Below are 23,827 nucleotides of genomic sequence, written 5' to 3'. Positions count from 1 at the left end.
TAACATAGGGGAAGCATTCTCAAGTATTATCATAGACAAATCCTTAGCTAAATTGTCTGGATAATTACAGGCTTGAAAATATAGTAAGTTTTTGTGGACCTTGCTGCTAATAATGTATTTCTGCCCCTGGGTTTTGGAGGTAATTAGGAGTTAAGCTTTCTGGACTGTCTCGAGCATGTACTGGCAGAATGGATAGTGCATTGATATGTTGAGTTCTCAGACCTGAAAGAGCTTCGTATGTTTAATAGGACTTAATCCATGAATTTTCCAGGACGTGTATGTGGTGGAGATTTTATTGATGCTGGAATGAGGAACTGTTGGGTTCTAGTCCTTGCATTGCCCCATGCATGCTTTGCTTTCAGTGCTCTGTCTTTAAAAGCTCCTCAATGTGTGCTTGCTGCCATGCGTTATGCTTATGCTTCTTAATATATGGGAGAGAAGGGTTTAGCATGGTGCTTCACAGACCTCCAGTGAAAATACTTGCACTGTTTCTTGGCTGATTTTCCTCTATGTAGGTTATTGCAAAAATGAAGATGCCTTGTTTCTGAAAATGACACAGCAGAGACTAGCTGTGTGCTGCACTTCCAGTGGTAATTGATGCAGTTCCTGTAGCTGGATAACTAAATTATGTTCTGAGAATAGCTGAAAGGTGATATAAACAAAAAATTCAGAAGCTGCATCTTTCCTCATCTGTCACTTAGCTCAAAAGAGGGCATGGCAGTCTCTACAGTTCTGTTTTTTTCAATGCCGAAAATACTCTGTTCTGATATGTATTTTTTTCTTTCTCTTGCCATGTTGCCATAACAGCTAACAGAGGAAGCCTGCATTAAACTGTACTTAGTATCTGTATCCCTGAGATGGCAATTTCATAGCCATGGTTTAGCCTGAGGGGAAGAATTATACAGACACTTTTATGACTTTCTAACACCTCAGGGTACAAACTACTCCTTTGTCATCTGTTTAAGACTGTCTTCACTTTCTCAGAAACATCTGAAAGCCTGCAGCTGTCAAAGTATTTAGACTTATTTCATGTTTGTCTATCATCAGCTTTTCAAGGACAATTAATGAAAAAAAACCTCCAAAAATTCTAGCTTTGCTGCATCCTCATCTTTGTGGCTAAACAGTCCCTAAATGACTAGTTGGGTTTTTTTTTTCAGCCTCGCTAGCCTGTCGGTCTGCAAGTGTGACTGTAGCAAAGCTGAATAGTTTGCATCTATGGAAAAATCTCTCTTGGCTGGACCTTCGCTAGCCATTGTTACTGGTAATGAGAGGACAGCATGAACTTACGATGCATGCAAAAATGACCTCATTCAACATCCTGCAATTGTTAATGGGGTTAGTTAAATTCGGCACACGAGGGATGGTGTCCTGAGGGCCCATCTCTCAGAGCTGGTGAAAGCTCTGGTTCTGTGGTGGGTTGTCTGTTACATTTCATCAGTGTTACTGAAAGCAAAGCTGAGCAGTTGATATGTACCAAAGCAACAATTTACTTCTTAAAATTTAAGAAGCTATGATTTTATTCACGTTTTATCAGTGCGAGTAGTGCTCTGTTTGCAGGTAAATTGTGCCTTCTGTTAGAAATAGCACAGTATTGATGTCCTTTCGCTTCAAGGTTGTCTTGTACTAAGGTATTACTTCAGTGCTTCTCTTGTTTGTGTTTGTAAGCTGAATCACGTAGGCTGGATGACTTATTTTTGACTGTAAACTAAAGCCTAAACAAGACCTTCATATGCGTTCCTGCAACCTGCTTCACATAAATGAAAGAATTATTTGGCGCTGTTTGCACGCTTGAAGCTCTGTGAGTTTTTTTTCCCCTTTCCACTATTCCACTTGCTTGCCTAGAAATTCTCTTGATCATAGCATGCCTTGGTTTACTGCAACATGAGATCCACGGTGTTATGCGTTGCTGGAAGGCCTTGATGATACCTTGGTGTGAGAGCAAGCCAAGTTGAGAGTACATAGCTCAGAAATGACCCAGGAATGTGGCTCTCTGCACTGGCAGTAATGCAGGCATTGGTTGCCAAAGCTGTTTCTGCACTGTAGGTAAACTCATGCAACACAGCTGTCAAAAGCAGAATATTGGTGCTTTGGAAAGTTCGCGAGTCAATTCATAGGGCACACTTCATTTCTTTAGAGCTGAGTTGTTAAGGGTTCATTAGAAGCCAACAGATTATGTGTGAGTTCATTCAGTTACCAAAATACTCTGGAATTAGTTGTTTCTGCAAGCAGGCCTGCTGGGAGACTAATTTTTAACAGGTAATCTCATGGGAATAGAACAGTAAGCACCTATTCGTTTTCATAGCAGTGTTCATGTGCTGTACTGAGTCTGTGCTCATCCGTGCTGTGATGAACCTGCACTGATTCCTAAAGGATGGGGCAAACAGTCTGAGTAAAGCCTTACTTAGGACTGGAAGGGATGGGACCCTTCCAGTCATCAAATCCAGTCCACTGCTATCATAAGGATCATGGCATATGATCTCTGAGCTTAATCGTTTGATTTATAAGCTCATTGAACTGTCTTTCAAAAGTAGAACACCGGGCCATTTATTTTTTACTTGTAGTCTAAGCAGGGAACGTCTCTTTGTGGAAGGCTCAGCTTGAGGCCTTCAAGTATCAACAGTGAGAAATTAGGACTATCCCAAATGTGTGCATGCTTTTAGGAAGGAAGAAAAAGCTTAATCCTGTTTAATTTTTTTTTTGTTTTCCCACCTTAAACAGATGAATCACAACTATGTGCTAAAAGCTGCCTCTGACTTTAATCTGCTCCATCATGTCTGAGTCAGATGCCCAGAAAGGACTTTGCACCTAAATCTATTTAGTTGCATTGCTATAGGAGAGTACTTGTAAGCAGATTAGCCATAGCTCAAATACTGTCAACTGCCTGACCGAAGGGTATCTTCCTTCTCTTAGCTGTAGCTAGACTTCTTGATAGTCAATTATTTGCAAATACTTGTCAGAAACTTTTTGATATCTGAACCCTAATATTTGTTGTAAGACATTCAACTGTTTTGTGTGAAAAATTGTGTAGACCGATGGCTTTCCAGTACTGGTCCTGGGGACTTTTAAGCGTCGTGATTCTTAGCCAGGTTCTGATCTATTTAATAGGTTTCCCAAAATATTTATTGTCAGAACGTATTTTACTTTTATATTCTCAAAGAATATTCTTTATAGCTGTTACAGCAGCTGTAAAAGTAAGTTGGAATATCTGTTATCTTCCATAAACAGTGGCAAGAATATCTAAGAGTGGAAATGCGTGGCTGCTGACCTAGTGTAACTGTTAGCTTCATATGCTGCTTCAAGCTTTTACTTAAGGCAAACTTGCAGAGTGATTGAATGAATAGAGTGTACGTTGAACATCCAGAATATGGTTATTGGAGCGAGACTCCCATCTTTGCTCCTAGAAATATTTGAGATCCCAGTCTAATCCTTTGCTGTGTCTACCCCATGTGACATTCAAAGGTTTTTAAGTCTAGTGCTAGATCTGTCAAGTCTTGCACGTCAAAAGACACGTGTAGCACCGATTTCTGCCATCATACAGAGTAGGAAAAAGTAGCTGGGATATGCTATTTATGGGAGGGTCTTGCATGCTTAAGAAACCCTTATAGATGGTGTACACCCCAGCTGTGTGCCTGTGCTGGGTTGCTCTGGCCACGAGCGCTGTCGTGATGCTCCTGTTGTGACTGAATGCCCAAAACCCTGCTCCCTCTCGTGACTTGGTGCTCTTGGCACGTGGTCAGTGATTGCGTGGGTGTTAGAAGCAATACATCAGCCTCTGCTCATTTTGCTTTGTTTTGGGCTGATGGGCAATACAAAATGCCCTATGCTACCGTAAAAACCAATAGATTAAATTATTTAGTTAGGTTTCTGGCACCCGTAGGTTATGAGAAAGTTGAAATGCCTTCTGTGGGCAACTTGTATGGGATGAAAGTGTTTTGTTTTGTGTATGGCTGTAGTTGTTTCTCTTCTGAATTTAGTACTAATCTAGAGTAAAGCAAACTGTTTTGAGCTACAGCTTAGATTAAACATTTTGGGAGTACGCATTAGCTGAAGACTGGCATTGATAAAGCACTAACGAGCTGTGATCTTAAAAAGCGTATAGGCTTGAATAAATGCTAAGAATAATATGCATTTCCTTTCATTTTCAAGATTGTGGAGAACTTTCCCTTTTTGGGTGGGGGGGAGGAGGAAATGAATTATACTCTGAAACTGGGAAATGAGAGCAATTAATCTCTGCAGTTGTGTGTAGGCAGGAGGGACTATTTGTTGCATGACAGCCTGCTCTCAGAACTAGAAACAAAGTAGGTTGTTTGTGTCTTTTTATGTCCTCGTCCTAGTTTGCTTTAGGACAAGAGCATTTACCTCATGATGCTTATTTTTGAACTTTATACTGGAGGCAGTGTTCACATTCCATTCAGTCTTTTACAGCACTAAGAAGGGAGAATTAGTCAGCTGTTCTTTGTTTTTATTTCCCTGACTCTTGAACAGGGTCCAGGCTTGCTCCTGAAGTTTTTCATCTGGATCAGTCTGAATAAAACAGCTTTTCTTGCAACTGAAACCCCTTTATTTGCAAAAGGTTATGATAACCAAAAGAAGCCAAGCTCCCCCACTTTTTGTTTTGGGGGTGGGATGGGGAGTGGAACTAGCTTCTAGCAGTCCTGTTCGCATTAAAGCGGGTTCATAGGGCATTTATTTAAAAACAAAAAAAAATGAAAGCTATCATGTTTGTGCCTTAGCAGAGCATGCCAGGATGCTGTTGCTAAGATGATGCATGCTGATTCTGGCATAAATAGTTATTTGAGCAGACCCTACCCTAAGGAGTTGAGTCCCAATCCTTTCTCTCCTGTATAGGAACAAATCAATTATTCTAAGGAGGCAGTGTTGTCTCTTGGTGCTGTTGTGTTGCTTTTTGAAAACGTTTTGTAAGTTAGTCCTTAAGTGGGATAATTGCTTTCGGCATTTGCAAGTTAAATGAAGAAAACTCTAATTAGATTTTATGAAGTGGCTTAGCATGTTGAGAAGGCTTTTCATAAAGTATACTGTGTATTCACTTGGCGTTGCACAATTGAATTTCGTGTAGCACTGATGAAACAAAAAAATCCTATTTGGCCTTGGTTGCTCCTGGGCGCTTAAAGGATTGAAAGCCTGTCTTAGGTACTCCTAGCTGTACATACTCTCTTCCTTTCTCTATCATCCCACCCTCATCAGGGCATTTATTTGTATTTTAGAGACCAGCAGAGTTGTATCAAGACCAACCTGTTTGAGGAAGGATAGTCAAATAGGGCATAGAAGCCTGGTATTTTGTAGCACTCTAAAACAGGGCCATGGCACATACTGTTTAATCTGTCTTAGTCTTTATTATGCTGTGCTAATTGTACGGCGGTGCTGGGTGGCAGAGAGCCATTTTCTTCAGGTTAGTCTTAGTTCCGTGTGGGCACTTATTGAGTTCCACAGAAACGGAACAGTGCCCATGCTTAGTAATCTCTGGTATTGTTTGGTGTCCTGTAGGTTAGAAATGTGATATGCTAATGCTTTACTATTGCCACCGCAGCCTTGGCATAAGTGGAGGGACTGGCCAAAGCAGCGTAACGCATTGCTTGCCATCTGAATAAGAACTTAGCCTAGTCACAAGCTTCTTTCACGTGTGGTTTCTGCAGTGTGCGTGCCAGGAGCTTCCTGATGAGAATTGGAAAGAGTCCCCAAAGCCGGTGTTTGTTCAGATCATTTGGGCGGTTGCTGGATGTGACTTACTAGAGTCTGTTTTAACTAAGATGCGTTCTGTTTAGGAAGTAATACCTCTACTAAATCAGTCAATCAGTTCTTGAAGCTTCATCTGCAAAAATGTAGATCCCACATGCTAAGAACTCTGAAGACAGTTCAATGAAACTAGACCTAAAGAACAAGTACTTCTCAATAAGTCATGCATTGATTTGTTATGACTTCGGATAACCACAGGAAGAGGTGAATGCAAACTAGTCAAAGCTGTTATTTGCCTTCTGCTCTGCTCAAGAAGACTTGGGCTTGTTTAATCTTCTTTTGTGGTTATCAGTGTGCAGGTGAAACTACCTTCATTAGCTGCAGATATGTTTGGGAATGGCAGTTAGTATGTTTAGAGGAGTAGCAAGCACAATAGATACTTTTTGTGTGTCTGCAGTTTATCTTTGGTGATAAGGCCCAGATTTGAGTAAGTGTCCAGAGATCTCTAGTGAGATCTGCTCACCTTAGGACATAAACTCATGGATTGTCAACCAGCCTACATCCTGGCAGGAGGGGACAAAAGGTTGTTCTCCTGCTCTCTAACCATACTTGATCTCTTCAACTGTAGGTTAAAAAGAGTCAAGTTTATTATGGTCAATTTTTCTCACTTGTTGCTTGTAAGAGGTCAAGTTCTTTGAACACTTCTGGAATCAACAAACTCTTTGCTGTTTGAATTTGGTGGGTCACTTTCTCCATGACAAGCTGTGGTAGTGTGTTCTTTGTCTGAACAACAGGCTTGCTATTGTAACCGCATCAAGTACACGTCTTTGGATGAACATTCACAACCGCCCACGGGCTCTTGATTCACTTAACCACATGTGCATTGAAGTGTTTTATTCATTTTCAGTGTCTGCCCATATCTGCCTTTGTAAATGGACATTGTGTCCCCCTTTTGAAGTATATACATACTACAAGGACTTCTGTAGTCAAATTGAGTAGCTCTCAAATGAACACAGATTTAGGCCTTTCCCCTCTTCTGCCTCAAATGTCAAACCAATATGTACCACTGATTAATGGCATTATTTACCCATATTGGCAAACATGTAGACTAAATTGGAAACTTCTGGCAGGTTCCATGCGACCTTGTAAGTGATATGCAGGAATAACTCTGGTTTTCTTCAAGAAAAGCTTATGAATTGGATGAAGTTTTCTTTATTGAAAGAGAGAGTCTGTGCCATGGCACATTCTGCAAATTGATGACGTTAAAGTTCTTAAGTGAACTTGAGGTGATGAAGTTTGTCCTTGTGGTCTGTGGAGATGAAATGGTCAAACTTAACACCTTTAGTACCTCTTTAGAAAGGCAGATATTACTGTATGAGACATGACCAGTATATAATTCAAGAAGGAAGATATTTTTCCTGAATTATTTTCTCATTTTAACATAGTCTTAGGATTTGAAATTTGTATGTTGTATACTTAGCCAGTGTAATACCTGTGCTGTTGATGCCAATGGCTTGAAACTGGTGTTGTAGGTGCTATGTGTCTCAGCCTCATGTCTGTACTCAGACAAATTTCAGTTGATGATGCAGCTCTTCAAGGCAAGGCAGGTCTGGAAATTGCTACATTGGAGATTTAGTCTTGAAGGCGCCAAAGACATTATTTGAGCAAATTTGGTAGGATTTACTTTAACCCATAGAGCATATAGAGCTGTGGGAGTGGGGGAAGATGCTTAAATTGGCAGGTTCAATTAAGAAACTGCAATGACCTGACGAAGAGGGGAGAGTCAGAAAGCACAGGTAGGTCTTAACATTTCATCTACATGACAGCTGTGCCAAAGCAAGTATGTGCTCTTTGGCAGGGGAACAATGGCATATCCTTAAATGTCCCAGCTGCATAACTAGAGATGGATTTTGTCTACTGGAGTTACTTTCTTCTGAATCAGGGGCAACCTTTGCTGATGCTCAAATCGGTACTTTCATGCAAAGAAACTACCCTTTGTGTTTGGAACAGGGTCCTTTGGAAGATAATGATTTGTACTTTCTAGGAACAAGATAAAAGTATGTTGCCATCTTCTCTGTCAGCTTCTTCCATGTGACCAAAGGCAATGAATGAACTTTTCCTGCATTTCAGGATTTTATGCTAATGTTTCACTTCTATCAGTATTTTTTTCAGAAAAGAAAATTATCTTAATTACCATGAAGTAACTAATCCTCAAAGCTGTAATCATTGCTGACATAATGCTTCATATTTACAAAACATGAACAATTCAGTTCACCTCTTCAGATTGTCTGAGTTACTGTAAACACTTTCCTGTAACTGTTCTTTAATCAAGAAATTGAATTCTATAAGATGAGTAGTAAAGTTTTGACTACAAAAATGTAATGTTTCCTTTCATATTTTATCCAACTTAGTGAAATGTATTCCAATTTTCAGTAATAATTTCATTATAATTTTTTACTTGAAATGGTACAATTATGAAGATTTGTTTTCTGTAAAGGTGGTATTTGGTAGGACGTGGAGCAAATACTGTGCTGATTATTTGGTGTGGCATGACTACTTTTCTTTAACTGTAAGTCTTCTAATAAATGGTGATTTGGTACATCTTTTCCTAATTGCATAATCTTTATTTTTCAATAGATTTGAATAGAATTTTTTTGTATTTCATACTTCAGTCTTCTGTACATCTTAACTTTTTTTGTCACTTGAAATCTCACCAGTTTTCATGTTGGTTTCCAGACTCTCAAAGTTAGCTAGCCAGCCTTGTTCTGGCATCCTCATTTATAAAGTGCCAAAATTCTACAAACTAAGGCCAAATAAACTATATAATTTATCTATAAGCATGATGCTAGTTTTCTCTTTTTCTTTTGTCTGATCTTTTGCAAATAAGGCTTTGCACTTCTTGATTTCTAGTATTTTGGAGTACAGGAATACCACTCTCATGCTTCAAGATGAGTGTATGAAGGCTCTCAAAATTAGATTTGGGAAGCAGAAAGGATGCTGCCCAGTACTGCGTAGCATCGTTGTAATGTCATTGAATAAATTACTCTCTGGTTTAAGTTGAGCACTCTGTGATGGATAAGCACATAATAATTTGACAGGGGCCCTCTGTGTCTCTCTTGAAGATCATAACTCATGGCAGTTTTGCTTACCGTGGGAAACTTTCTTGTAGTTGGAGCCTGGAATGGCCATATCTATTTGTGAAGGACAAGGGAGTGCTTTTGTTACCTTCAAAGACCCATTACGGGATATGATTGCTTGTGGGAGTGTCTGGTTATGATCTGTTAGAAAACAGCCTATTAATAAAACAGAGGCTCTTGTAATAGAGCACTTCTTAATCTTCTTCCTATGTAGTTATTTATAGGCTGTGACATCTTAATTTGCCTCTTATGTGCATCAACTTCTGTTATTTTAAAAGATCAAGTAGCTTTCACATGCCTCTCAGAATCACTTCTGGAGGAAAGTCTGTTTTCTAAGGAATCTTACAAAAAGTCTTCAAGTCATAAGTTTGTTGTAAAAAAAAAAAAGTGTTAAGGTTTTTGCTGGTGTCTTTTTAAAGGACGAAAGTTATGGAATGTCCTGTTATATAGATATTTCTATATTAATCCTGTATTTGTCTGATTACAAGCACGTTTTTCTCATTCTCAAAGGATTTCCAGTTGCTGATAGTACTTACTTGTCTTTAGCAAGTGTGCAATGACGTACCTGTAGCAATATTAAATGTATTGTTCTCTGGTTTTGTGGTCATTTTCTTTATTAGAGTGGTCCTAGTGCCAGATCTTGTCACAAGATGTGCATTGACATTCAACGAAGGCAGATCTACACACTGGGACGCTATCTGGATTCCTCCGTGAGGAACAGCAAATCTCTGAAAAGTGACTTCTATCGCTATGACATTGACACAAACACATGGATGTTACTAAGTGAAGACACCGCGGCGGATGGAGGCCCAAAGCTGGTGTTTGATCATCAGGTCAGCTACACTGATACTCTTAGTGCAAGTTCTCAATGTTTGTGAATTGATTTTGGTCATAGCCTCCTGCGATTTAGAAGTGCTGTACCAGGTAACAGAGCAGTGACGAGGAAGGCTGTGATCTGCACTCAGTTAAATTCTGATAGCCTTTTTGTCTAATGCCACTGACTACTGATATTCTAATCAAATCGAATCAGAAGAATCGTAAAAACCTTTGCAAAGTAATTCATTTTATTAAAACTCAAAGCATAGTTCATTTGTTTTTGACCAGTCTGGTTGAGCTGGGTTTGCAGATCTGCCTACTCAGAGGGTGCTGGGGAACAACTTGCAAAGCTGTGTATGGTACCTTGAGAAGAATACTCTAAGCAAGCTGCTGAAATGAGGCCAACAGGATCAAGATTCTTTCAAAACTGCTGTCTTAAAATTTGTAGAATGTGCTGCTTAGTAGAGATTGAAACACCTTAGAGGAATGGCTACTAATATTTTAAAAAAACCACACCTGTCCATGTGTTCAAACTGAAAACTTTTTTACTTATGTTGTGTGTTTAATGGCTTTTGTGTACTTGAAAAGGTATTTTGTTCTTAATTGATTTTCATAAAGCGTGGCCAAGAACCAGCATATCAGTACTCTTTTTTTTTAAAGCAGCCCAAGAACTGCTTTTATTGGTCCTAGCTGTTTTGTAACTAAAGCTGTTGTTTGCCAGCACAATACGCGTTTCTGCTGACACTGAAAATTAAAGATACGTGTTGCCTGCAGAACAAAAGCCAATCAGTCTTTCTGTTCTATTAATAACGGATGCCAGTCTCCCAGGTGTTGGGGAAAAGGCAAAAGTAAATTGTCAGCTGGCAAGGCTACTCTGGGTACCTTGTTTGCCTGCTTCTGAAATTGTTTCTTTTTTCCCCTGCTGTCTCCTAGGAAAGAATGTCCTCCCTGAATTCTTTATCAATCTGTAGCTCTTTCTTTTCTCTCCCTCAGTACCTACTGCGATAGCGGTTTTTGTTTAACCTTCACAAAAGTGTGCCGCACTAGAAGTGTTTGGTGTAGGTTTTGCTGAGTAGCATGTCTATCTTAATGTAATCTTGTCTCCCTCTGCCCGGTATTTTGTAACCCTCTGTGTTGCACTGTGTCTAGAAACGTCACCTGGAGTCAGGGAGTTTTGTTTGATTTGTACTGCCATGCATCTCTTGTGCCATAACCTGAATTCAGGCTTTGGGGATAAACATATTTCCACTGCAGCCTCATCAGAAATCCTTGGCCAGGTTATAGCCCAACTTTATGTTGAAGTAATGGGGGTAACAGTAAATATATGCTTGGGATGGAATCTGAGTAACAAATCATAGGCTGGTTTTGGATTGGTTGAGTGGAGGTCAGTAAATTAGCAGTGATTTTGAATTTTTCCCTTATACAGCCATTGTCAAAGGCGATATCCTGTTAACTTTGACAGAGCTGGCTATGGATCCTGATGAAAAACTCTAAAAAGTTTTTCCCTAAAATCAGCAGCTAGAGGCAAGTTTTTTACGTGATGAAGGGTGCATGCAGGCTCTTTTTTTTTTCTTATTAAATAAGCAAGTTAAAATTAGAAGTCCTTTATTTAAAAAGTAAGTCTCTGAGATGAATACCTGTCAGCTGTGAAGACACACGTATTTGTTTCTGTTCATTAGATGTTCAGGAGATGTGCAGAGTACTGTCTTACTAGATATCACTTGTAGGGGAGGGATGTTTAATCTTAAATCTTAGTGTGTTCAAGTCTTAATGTGCTGGCTTAAAACTACTTCTCTCGTTGTTACAGATGTGTATGGATTCTGAAAAACACATGATATATACCTTCGGAGGCAGAATTCTGACCTGCAATGGCAGTGTTGATGACAGTAGAGCCAGTGAACCGCAGTTCAGTGGGTTGTTTGCTTTTGACTGCCAGTGTCAGACCTGGAAACTTTTGAGAGAGGATTCCTGTAACGCTGGACCTGAGGATATCCAGTCCCGAATAGGACACTGTATGTTGTTCCATTCTGTAAGTATCTGCATCATACTTTGATTCATGATGCCTGACTTAAAGAAGAATATCTGGTTTTGATTTTTTTTTGCAAGTTTGAAGCTCTTTAATCTTGCAAGTGGTGTGTTGTCTCACTTGATTTTATGTTCGCTGACATTCTGATGCTTCTTTGGTAAGTGCAGGTGGTATTAATTCAAGTCTTGGAGCTTTTATGACTTCAACTGAATAAAATTTCAAGTAAAAAGCAAGGTGAATTATCTATAGTTGATTTTAATCAAGTAATGGTAAATAGAGGCCATGTTACAATTTGATCTAAAGTTTTTCTTTAAGAGTTGGTAGAGCATCTTAGAAGCTTCTGGTCTAGTAAGTGTCCTCTGTGGTTACTGGAAAGGTGAACTTGGCTAGTGCAGGGGCTTACTGGGTGGGTATTGAGATGCACAGGCCTCATATTCCTCTGTGCTGAGCACCTAGCTGCTGCTTGTCTTGAGCAGCTGTTAATGGTTCGGCACAGATGGCATTATAGGCACTTCATCCAGAGACTGATGGAAAGGCAGAGGGATGGGGGGGTGGGGTGTGTGTAGCATTTTATTTAGTATTAGGTATTAAAAAACTGCCTCCCACTGCCTTTCCAGTGGTGCTCATCAACCACATCTGCTTGAGTGCAGAACATGGGAACTGCAGGGTGAAGGTGGTAAAGGCAGGATAGTTAGTGTCATATATGTTCTGGACTAGCTTTCCACATAGGTGCTTTCAGTGTAATAGCACAGTATAGAGGGGATTAGCATCAAGTAGGAACTCTTGCATAGGTAGTTGTGGTGCAGTGGCAGTTCTGCACTGAATTTACATGGCAGCTTCTTAGTGGTAGTAAGTGAAGCTTGTAGAGTTTTGGTGACATTAAACTCTGACTTGAGGGTGGGGAGGAAAAGAATTAAAATTAATATTGTGGCATTCAAGTGTGTATTGCTACCACCAATTGAAAACTGACCAGTTTGAACAGTTTACTGAGTTTTTCTCTTTGAAATGAAAGATCAGAATTTTTATAGTGAATACTGTGCTTTCAGAGCCTTCAGTTTCATTTTTGTTTTGAATCGCGCTCTCAAATCTGGTCAAAAACATATTGCCACACAAAATTCTGCACAGGTACCAGAGGATTATTCAATTATGTGTCCATGGTAAATGTAAGAATGCAGTTTTCTGTAAGCACAGGTCATGGAAGTTTAGGTCCTTTGCTGTTTTCTCAACCATTTGAAAGAAAAATAATTTGCCTCTTACGGACTTTCCACTTGGCAAACTTGAAAGAAGAAATAAATCTGTTATTCTTGGCTTGCTGCTTGCCATTTGCCTGTTCTGAATTTAGTAATATGCTGGTACCTGGATGGTTTCTCTTACAGTCCGTCTTTTGTTCCTGTTTTGGTTTTGTGGGTTTTTTTTTAATTTAAAAACTAAGTTTTGATCTAATGGGTTTTATACATGGAGACTGTTAATTTTTTAATATTAAATTTGAAAAATGAATTGCTGTTTTAATGTTCTGAAGTTATAGTTTGAGCAGGCAAGGCTACAGTAGTTAAGTATGTAAAATCTGCCTGGTCACTCTCAAGCTGAAATTCTGTGTTGGATCCAGGTTTGTGGTCTCATATAGATCATGAAAAATAAATCTTTAAAATTACATTTGTAAGAGGCTTTTTGGGGTGGAGAAGCTGTGAACACTTAATGGTTTAGCTCTCAAAACTGAGAAATCATAAATTCAAGAATCGATAATCCAGTCAAGAATTCTGAAGTTTTTACTGAGTTTGAGAATAATAAACTGTTCTGCATAATTCTTCCCTGTGAATCTCTGCAGAGATGGAGGTAAGATATTTACCGAATAAAGATTGGTGGACCTGATAGTTAAGGCATGATTTTAAACTTAGAAGAAACATATCTGTTACTCTTTGATTCATTCATGTTTTTGTTAATAGTCACAGTTGTCCAACTTTCTTGAGCTTGGTAAAGACATACTTGTTTTTTCCATTCTAGAAAAATCGCTGCTTATATGTATTTGGTGGCCAAAGATCGAAGACTTATTTGAATGACTTCTTCAGTTATGACGTAGACAGCGATCATGTGGATATCATATCGGATGGCACTAAGAAAGATTCAGGGATGGGTAAGTGTAGAACTACATACTAATTTCTTCCCGTTTGCACAAATGAGAAATATATTGTTAAGTAGGTGAAAGGCCAGCTTCAGTGTCCTGTGGTATCAGGTTAGCATCCTTAACTAGCCCTATGTACCCAAGTAAACTCCACAGTATATAGGTTAAACTTATGCCAGCTCTTTTGTCCTTCCTGTCATTTGACACTCGCCATCTTCAGCACAATACAAATAATTGATGCACGAAACTGCATAGCACCTCAAAAGAAAAAAAGTTCAGCAAAATAAGAACTAAAAAGATCTCCTTTGAAACTCCAGCAAAGAAAAAAAAAAAAGGCTGAAAAAATTTTCTTTAACCAGGAAAGGAGAAAGCAAACTTTTTTTTTCTCCTAGTTTTCACTAAGTGAAAGATGCTATAAAATAGAAATAATCTGCTTGGTTTGAGATGCAGAAAGGCAGGTAAGATGCTCAGAGACAGAGAATTGGAGTAGAGGGACAGAGGTTATTTTGCCTGGCAGGAGCTGACTAGAAAGATGAGACCTGTTGTCCTGTTATTCTTGTCCTAATTTATCAGGGAGTGGGAAAAAAGTTAAGAATAGGGAGCAAGGCCTCAGTCCTGTTTGGTTCATACCACTGGAGCTATATACAAAAGGCATAGTTCTGTATACCAGAAACCTTTAAAACCACCCAAAAGCCATTGTAACACAACCATAAAGAACTGATTTTATACCTCTTCTCTTCAAATGACATTGAGAAGAATGTTCTTTTTTTTCCAAAAAGGATTTCTGCATGTATAGGCACATCATTTTCCTGTGTTGCAAATATCCTGATTTTTCAGCATACAGCTCAGAAGTGGAAGTTAGTGTTGCACTGTGTACTACTATAGGAGAAAAGTTACGAATATTTCTCATATTATGTATATTTAGTCCCGATCTTGTTTTCTCTTCTTCCAGTTACCAAAAATCCCAGGAAGCTAATTCATCTTGAATTTAGGCTGCCCTCCTTATTTTGATCAGGCTTAATTTTTAGCAAGTAATTTTGCTGAACTTTTGAAGTGAATTATTGATGGTTATGAGTTATTGTTTGCTCATTAATTAAGTTATGCCAATGAGGGAGAAGAGTACCCAAGCTCTTATTCTCTGGAGTCATTTATTTACTTGAGTGCTTCCAAGAAAGAACTGGCTTGTATTGTTGACAATACCCTTTATTAAGGTGCCTGCGTTGTTGTCTGCTGCTCTACACACACCTACACACCGTTTGTTGTCCTTAGAACTTTTAAGAATTGATTTTTTTTTCCATGAAATTGCTTGCATTCTGCAATTTTGTTTTTTTTAAAACTACATTTGTTTATAGCCAGAAGCTTTAAAACATGTGGCTTTAAGCTGACACCTGTGTCTACTTCAGATTTAAAGATACTGAGTTTGCCTTATGGCTGGAGAAGACACTGAGCTCCTCTTCTCAGCAAGTCCATTAGCTGCAAAGTTCAGTTAAGCAAATGAGACTATAATGTTTAGCCCTCCTCCCCGTTCCCCCAGGCCCCGAAGGAGTGAACAGTAGACTTTGTAAGAAAATGACTCACTGGAAATAATTCATGAGTAGATTTTCAGTTTACTTTTCTCCTGTGTGTAGAAAGTAAACAAACAGATTTGAACATTTCCCTTGCTTTTGAAAGAAAATGCTAGGATTATTTGCATTTTAAGAGGAAGAGAATAAAATGCTTGTTACGTTCAGACAGCAAATGCTGACAGCACTATTTGCACCCAAAAAAGCAAGTCTTTTGTTGTACTCTTGTTAGGTAGTGATACACCATTTTGATCTGTATGAACAAAGTGATTCCCTGACTGGTCGCTGTGAAGTTTTAAGCTGCTTGGTGTGATGAGTCAAGTTGAGGATGCCTGACCTAAATGTTCCTATGAAGTCCCATGATTACATTTTGTTCCTGGCTCGCATGTGGCATTCAGTTCTATTCTTAGTTGAGCTATTTTGATTTTTACCCTTTCTAAAAGCACTTAATTGTGCATTTGTTCAAAATTTCTGTTGGAGTAGTGAGAAGATTTTTAAAAACAGTAGTAAAGCTGATAGTTAAGGATTATCAGTAATATGGAGTTGTTGCAATGCTAGAAAACTATGGTAATGATATGTTGGTTTTGCTGCTGTCGTCTTCTGGGTGAGATATTTATGCTGTTTAGTGTTTCTTTGCTCTTAGTTGTGCTTTTGATGTTGATCCTGGAACCAGTTCCTTGTATAGGTGATGTGTTTGAGAGAATATTGGGTGATAAGTATCATTTAAATTTTCTTAATTTGGAGTAAAAGACAATAATTGTAGCAAGTTTAGATGGGCTTTTTTCATTCCTGGGAAAAGTTCAAATTTAATCAAGGTACAATCTCTAAAAGATGGGTTTGCACACAGCTTTGCCTACTAAAAATGTCTCCTGACTCAATCTGCTTTGAACATGGGTAAGCCTTGCAGCTCTTCATGTCTGGCAAATACCATTTGCCAGTGAGCATGGGTGCTTTCTCCAGCTCATTGCATCAAAAAACCCGGTGCTTTCTCTTTGCTGCCAAAGGAGGGCCCTACAGTGAAATTAGGCCATTAGGGATGGTTATCTTTCTGCTGAATGATAACTGTTAGGAGCAAGAAATTTGTTAGTTCAGCTAGAGAATGGACAAAATGGAACTGAGGAAAAGAGAATGCAACTGTGATAATGAGCTGATATGAAAAAAGGCGGTAGTGGTACAAACAGGAGGAAGTGTAGTACAGTTGAATAGAGCCTGTGGTTGGAGGACAGGCAGAAGTGTGTATGGTGGTGGACATACCCTTTTAGAGTAGTCATATACTTTTAATTACTTTTATAAAAACGACAACACAACAACAACAAACCCCAAACCTAACATGCATATGCCAGAGTGTATCTCTGAAGCATACATGTGGTCTAGAGATGCCACCAGTATCAGGTGTCTTCAAAAGGCTATACTGACAGCTTGCTTGACTTGCTTAGCCCACAATCCATGACTAATCATGTGCAGTCACGTCAGGTCTAAGGGAGCTAATAGAAACCCTAGTGGTCAGGGTTCCTTTGATAATCCTTTTTGGCCCTGACTCAGGTGGTGTGTCAGAGCTGTTGGTCAGAGGGAGAATTTCCTTCTGCAAGAGTATCAAGATCATCTTCTATCCCTTGGCATCAAGTAACTTCCAAGTCAAATGAGAAGAAGCCTTAAATGTTCCTGTGGCTCCTTTTAATGGTGAAGTGGTTCTTATGGGCAAATGGCAAATATTTTTTTTTATTTTTTTAGCTACCAGTGAAGTTCCCAGGTCTCTTGCTGGGGCAGGTGCTCATTCCAGAAACAGAACTGTGCACCTGACAGATGGGAGGTTTCATGGATAAGTACCACGGACAGAGGCGACACAGCCCAGTCCAGGAAATCCTGACTTGAAACAAGATGATATCAGAAAAACAGTAATCAGAATAAAAAGCACAGCTAGCCCAACATGGCCAGGATCCAATTCAGACAAGCAGTCTGAATATCCCATTTTGATCATCTGTTTGTGACACCTGACATGTTTTGACCTTGTTCAGTTTAAGGTCTACCTTGCCAGTGGCCAGTGTGTCTCTTGCCATGGAAGCACTTTGTTTTGTGAGGGACCTTAAGTGTTCCTCATCTTGTGAGGTGCTTCTCTGAACCAATCTCAAAATACATTCTTCCTACTGTGAAGGTGAGGAGGAGAGCAGGCAGTCACCAAATCCTAAGGATGCTTTACAGAGATGTCATAGCAGCAAAATTCCTTTCAAATATACTAACTGACCTGTTTTTGCCAAAATCTCATGTTGCTTGGGAGAGAACCAAGCGTTGGACATTGCGTTGTTGCTTTTTCAACATGACAACCAAACTGTGCAAATGGTCTCCTTAGTTGCTCCTTGGCTGACTGCCAGATGCAGTCTCATCATGAAAAACCCAAAAGGATAATCATTATCTTGCTGTGTCAACAGCTGGCCTGCACGCTATCTTTATCACTCATCAGGGTTTGCTCCATTAAAGTTCAGGGGAGGTGCTGCTTCAGTTTTATATGGCTTACAAGTAGTGATAAGGAGTAACTTCCTGACCTACCACTTTTTTAAAATTAATCCACTGGGGAGGTGCCAGATTCCGGTGAAGAGTGATATCCATGTGATGTAGCTTTCTCCTATTTTTTTAATCACGAGGCATCACAAGGAGGGAGGATACTTGCAAGTCACTTGTAGTGGGATTAGCAGTAATGTGTTCTGAGGGTTTCGTAACTTAGGTGGCACTAAAAGGCTGTCAATGAACTTGCTTCCCTTAATTATCCTTCACGAATCCTTCAGAAGTGGTCTGCAGACTACAAGTTTCATCATTGTTTAGCCAATGCTGTGTTTCGAAGCATGTTTAAAAACATGCTATAGTATCCTCTCGCATGAGAGAGATGAGGTTTTACTTCCAAACTTCTGTCTATTACTAGGAGAACCACATCTGTGAATTCCTGATTTACTGCTTTGCAAATTCTGCCTCTGTGTAAAAGCTCTGTTTTCTTGCTTAGATACTGGCAGCAGCCAACATTGCGCTTGAAACAACTTTAGCTGTTTGCACGTACAAGCCAAAAAATATTCAGCTTGCTGAAATGATCACTATGATCAAATGAGCGCCTGTAGGTAGGGACTGTGGTAGTGGGAACATACCTGTTTCACAATTAGGTGTCGCTTTTGTAGAAGAGCCTTTCCCATGCATTATATTTAAATGGAAATTACACTGCACAGGGTGACACAGCATCTTATCGAAGCTTTCTCAGGAATTACTACTTGTTTATGTAACTGGCTGCTAACTCAAGGCCTGTGTGGCTGAATGTTGTTTTCAGATATTGAGGCCATGAGCTTTTCATTTGTGCTGTATAAAAATAAATGAAAATATTAAGTTCTGGAGAGAGGATTCAGGCCTCTCATTTCCAATTAGTTACCGCCCTTCTACCCTGGACTGGTTAATGAGATTATGGGGAAAAAACTGCCGTGGCACAAGAAAAGCATTCACCATCTACTAGACTTTTTGGGATTGTGTTGTGTTTAGTAGTTTCTCTGTACAGCTTTTCCTCTTCAATCAGTAATGTATTGTCATAGGAGCCAAGTTAATATCGCATAGCGACAGGTCAGTGCTGTGTTCAAAACAACCAGGGCTAAGTCCTGAGTCACTGCTTTATGTCCTTCAAGCTGTCTGCCCACAGCTGACCTGAGTGATCGCTGGGCCTGGGAGGCACTCTGAATGGTGTGAAATCGGTGGAGATGTGCTCCAAAGCTGATTTACATCTACATTTACATGAAGAAGCAGAAAAGCGAGGGAACTTCCATGGAGCCATTCTTACTACTTTATGCACCCCTTGGATCTAGTACACTGCAAATAATAGCTCTTGCACTGCACTGGCATTACCGTGTCTGATTCTCACCCCTTGTTGTTTATGACTTTTTACTTTGAGTCTTAAAATTTAAAAAAATATAACCTAAGCGATCAGTTACTGTCACAGGTTGAATTTTGTCTCCCATGGAGAATTAAATTTCCTTCCCAATGTTCATTTTGTTAGCTAAATATCACAAGTACTTTTCACAGGTTTACAGCCCGTGTCCCCCTCTAATATGCTGACCGCAATAATTTGAATTATATCCAGTATTTACTGCAAGTCCGCTGCACTTGCCGATGATGAAGCTCTCTTACCCCCTAGTGGAAGTGTTTGTCAATCATGAGGATTTTATGTAGCCCTTTTGCTCTGCCAAGGATCAGACTTCCTTCGTAAACATCTTTTTGATGTTTCTGTTTTAAAATATCACAGCATCTTCCTCTTACTCTGTAGTAGCTTGCCTTATTTCCTCATTGTTTTTTTTTTCAGGGAGTTGTTCACCAAATTTGTGTTGTCTTGTATTTTTTAAACGTATTATATCTAACTTTCTAGTTTGGGCTTCCTCTGCAAAAGACTAGATGTCAACTTTGTCTAGCCTAAGGTGCTACTTAAATATGGTTTCTACACAGTTGCTTAGATAGGTCAAAGAGGTTATGTAAGTTTCTCCTTGTCTTAGGCCACTATTAAATGTAGGGATATGTATTTTTGGCTATATTATTTTTCTAGGCATTCTGCATTTCAAACAGTCTCAAGAAGAGATTGATGTACAACTGAAGGAAGCCTGAAATTACTTGACTTGAATTTGGTTTTGATTGCAGTCGCTGTGGATAAATCCTATTCTTACTATCAAGAGAAAAACACAGAGGCACTGAACTTTGGCAGCTTTTCCCTCCTTCATTATTTAAATAATAATTTCAGCTTCAGAAAATCGAGCATAAACTGGCTACAAAATTCATTTATTTAACAACATTTCAGGAGGAGGGATGGGACTTCCACAGACAAGTTTCATGCGCTTTCTGTATCAATGGTAATATAGCAACTATATTGCTCATGATTATAATAATTTTCATTTAAATAAGCCTGAGGTATTAATGCTCTGAAGATTTGCATGCTTTTTTCTAAAAACCCAGCTTGGTCTCAAATGTTCAAAGCAGCAGATAGAGTTGCAAAGACATTTTCCATGTACATTAGCACTGCTGATTAGATGGCTCTCCTGCAGAAAAGTCTCAAATATGCGTTGAATTTAATCCTTTTGGGTCAATGATTCAGTGCCTGACTATGCAAGCAAACACATTACATGATACTTTTCAAAAATTAATGATATTTAGTCTATAATTGTCTTTTTGTTCTCAATTTCCTTATTGGGTGACTTTCACAGTACTCATTAGTCTTATTTAAAAACTTCCTTGTGGTTTGCAGCTAAGACAAGGTATGTAGCTGCTGTTGTGCCAGCATTGTTCCCTGCTTTTTTTCTCTGCTCTGCCACCCATTTGATTATAAACTGGATTAATTTTCATTTGAAACTTTGTGGCAAAATTGGAGGTCAAAATAGTCAGGCTTATGCTGATGAGGGCTCCAAAGGCTATGCCTCCTGCTTTTCCATAAAACCGTAATTTTTGTCAACAGGACTCTGAGAATGAATTATCTGAATATATTTCAGTTTCTACTTAAGTTTAGTTAAGAATTAAGCATTTATTTTTTTGAGAAAGGTTTGGTTTTTTTGGCTTTGCTAAACATTTTCATAGGGGCTTAAACTGTAGAAAACCAAATGCTGCTCAGAATTTTTTAATTGTTGTCTATTTCTTTTCTGGCCTACCAAATGAGAAGACTGAAGTATGAAACTGAAACCTATTACAGAATGGGCTTGCAAAAATACTGTTTTGTGTGTTCTTAAGCAGCAATATTAAATGGTTTATTAGTGTAGGGCTTGTTTTCTAGGCCGTGTGTGCAGTTCATAGTTAATTGCAGGGAAGAATTTGCAAAATAGAAGAGTTCTGAGAATTTTTCATGCCACAATCTTGATCGAAGGCCAGGAACCTTTACCAGCCTTTGTAAACTGACCCAGAAAGAGAAATGAGACAAACAGGATCTGTAAACAAAGATCACGTGCTCTTCACAAATACATTTTGGAAGGATGGTTGCCTAGGGAAACAGGAAATGGGGAATTATACAACAAACAAAAAGGACTGCCAAACAAATTTGCTGACCTTTTTTCGGGGAATTATGATGAAAACTGCTGGAATCCTCAGTATTTCGCCATATTTCTAAATCTGAAGGTGGAACAGAAGCAGCGCTTGGTAATTATACCACAACTACTTAGAAAATACAAAAAACTTCCTTGACATCTTTGTCCTAGAGGAAGCAATGCAAAGTTGTGAGCTATGTAATCTTGAGTTCATCTTGAATTTTTTGAGTTTCCCAGCTTTTGCAATTAAGCTTTCCGGAATCAGTGCTTCCTTTCATGGATGAGATGATAACAAAAGCACTCCATTCATATCTACAAGGATCATCTAGCTCTATCTTGAGGCAGTTTAGTCCTCGTTTCTGAGCTGGTGGTCTCTCAAATAGCTCTGCCCATGCCTTTCCCTAGGAAACAGTGGTGCTTAGAATGTTTTTTTTTGTGCTTTCAGGAGTCACAAATAGGAAGGGAAGAAGAGAATTTGCATTGGACTTGTCCTTAGCAGGGAAGGAATCAGCCTCTGGGCGATGTTTCTTCTCCTCCTCCCTCTCTCCCTGCTTTGGAGGGCACGTGCAAGAAGCAAATTTTTTGCTTGGTGACTTCTGTATGCCTCCTATTTTGAGATGTGCGATTTCAGTTTTAAGTTGTGGTAAATAACGAGATTACTGTGGAGGAGAGGTCATAGAAAATACCAGCTTGGGATCACACAGTCCCAAGTTTTGGGTTTATGTGAAAGATGAAGAGGTGAAAGTAATTAAAAGGAAGAAAATGGGCAAACTAGGTAGTGATGTTAAACTTAAGATGCTCTTTATCCCAGAACACTGAGGAGATAGTTATTTGAAATCTCATGCTTGTACCATGGATATTAGAAAATCTGCTGAATTGCAGGAGGAGGGAAATGCATTTGTCTGATGCTGGGATCCCTTCGTGTATCCTCTGTTTTCAGTGTGTAACTTTTTGGTTTTTTGTCAGTTCCAATGACAGGTTTCACTCAAAGGGCTACCATTGATCCAGAACTGAATGAAATCCATGTCTTGTCAGGGCTCAGTAAAGACAAGGAGAAGCGGGAAGAGAATGTAAGGAATTCCTTCTGGATTTATGACATTGTGAGGAACAGCTGGTAAGTCGAAGAAATAGCACCTTTTTCAAACATCTACACTGACATTTTAGAAAGCAATCCTACATGATCCTGTCTCCCAGGTAACACTAACCTCTTATAACCATGGAATGGTAACGTTGAAGACAACTGTTGAGGCACCTCTTTTACCCGCAGTCTTTAGAGACACCATGGCAATAAGCCAAATGAGAGAGAGAAATCATGTGAACTTCTTTATTGGAGGCAGGTGGAGGGGATGAGGGGAAGTAAGCCATTATAAGAAGTTTTTCCTGTAGGAAGTCAAGGCCAGGATTCATCGTCAGTGCAGCAAACTGAGTCAAATGTCAGTTGTTAATAGCAGCGTACGTGGTACTAGTTATCAGAAACTAAGGAAACTGGTCTGCTGTGTGAATGGTGATGGAGAAGTCTTTATGCTAGATCTATCAGCTCTTTGCAGGCTGCATGCAGTGGTACTTCAGGTAGCTGCTAGAGCCAGTATTCTGAGAAAATATCTCCTTGTCTATTTGCTGTATGGTATTTGGTAGTTGGTTGCCAATGCCCCTTTCCAGACCTGGCAGCGTTTTTGTGTTCAAGGTCTCTTCTAATGTGGGGCCAATCACTTTGAAGGGTGTGAATGCTGTTTTTTCAAAATGGGGTTTCAGCTGGAAAAAACAACTTAAGTCTGCTTGGAAATCAGTGATTGAAATGCTACCTTTGAAGCTTCTGGTCTAATAGCTCTACGGTGTCCAAGGTGGTATTCTCCATAATGAAAAATATTTCATGCTGACAATTCTGCTAGCAAATAATGCAACATCTAAAGATACCTCCAAAGCTCATGACATAACACTTTCTAGATTTTTTTTTTTCCCCCCTGTTTGGCTTGTGATTGAGGACTGTGTTCAGCCAAGATGACCTTCTCTGATTGTTGGATGGGTTTCTGCGTAGAGCTAAGAATGGGGATGGGGTAACAGAGGACAATATATAGAGAAGTAAGAAAATCTTTGGTGTTATATGCTAAGCAGTTCACATTGACATAATTTGTACCTTATAGCCTTTCAGTAACTTTTTCCTGCTGCCTGTAGGTACTACTAGTCATTACTTACTGCTTTGTATTTCAGGTCTTGTGTCTATAAGAATGACCAAGCAGCAAAAGAGAATCCAGGTAAAAGCCTTCAGGAAGAGGAGCCCTGCCCAAGGTTTGCTCATCAACTGGTGTATGATGAGTTGCACAAGGTATGAGGGTCCAGATACATATATGGTGATTTTGGTTTTAAGTCTTACTGCTCTTACGGTGTAGTTGCTTCTTTGAAGATGGTACAATGAATATAGCTTTTTGTATAGTGTTAATGTTGGGGTTAATGTG

At 39.3% G+C, this 23,827-nt stretch overlaps 1 protein-coding gene across 3 annotated transcripts in view; it reads left to right on the top strand.

The window, feature by feature from the left end:
- The window catches only part of MKLN1 (muskelin 1), a 110,188-nt gene that overhangs the window by 59,063 nt on the left and 27,298 nt on the right, over positions 1–23,827 (top strand). For all 3 annotated transcript variants that reach the window (XM_072857264.1, XM_072857274.1, XM_072857281.1), the window contains 5 exons: positions 9,452–9,664; positions 11,455–11,676; positions 13,675–13,804; positions 22,341–22,488; positions 23,583–23,697. In XM_072857264.1, coding sequence (XP_072713365.1) covers positions 9,452–9,664; positions 11,455–11,676; positions 13,675–13,804; positions 22,341–22,488; positions 23,583–23,697 — 828 coding nt within the window. The remainder of the gene's footprint in view (positions 1–9,451; positions 9,665–11,454; positions 11,677–13,674; positions 13,805–22,340; positions 22,489–23,582; positions 23,698–23,827) is intronic.

Source organism: Ciconia boyciana, chromosome 1, assembly GCF_034638445.1.
Source record: "Ciconia boyciana chromosome 1, ASM3463844v1, whole genome shotgun sequence".
NCBI classification, from domain to species: domain Eukaryota; kingdom Metazoa; phylum Chordata; class Aves; order Ciconiiformes; family Ciconiidae; genus Ciconia; species Ciconia boyciana.
The sequence above is the reverse complement of the archived record's forward strand: the minus strand, read 5'-3'. Positions and strand labels throughout refer to the sequence as shown.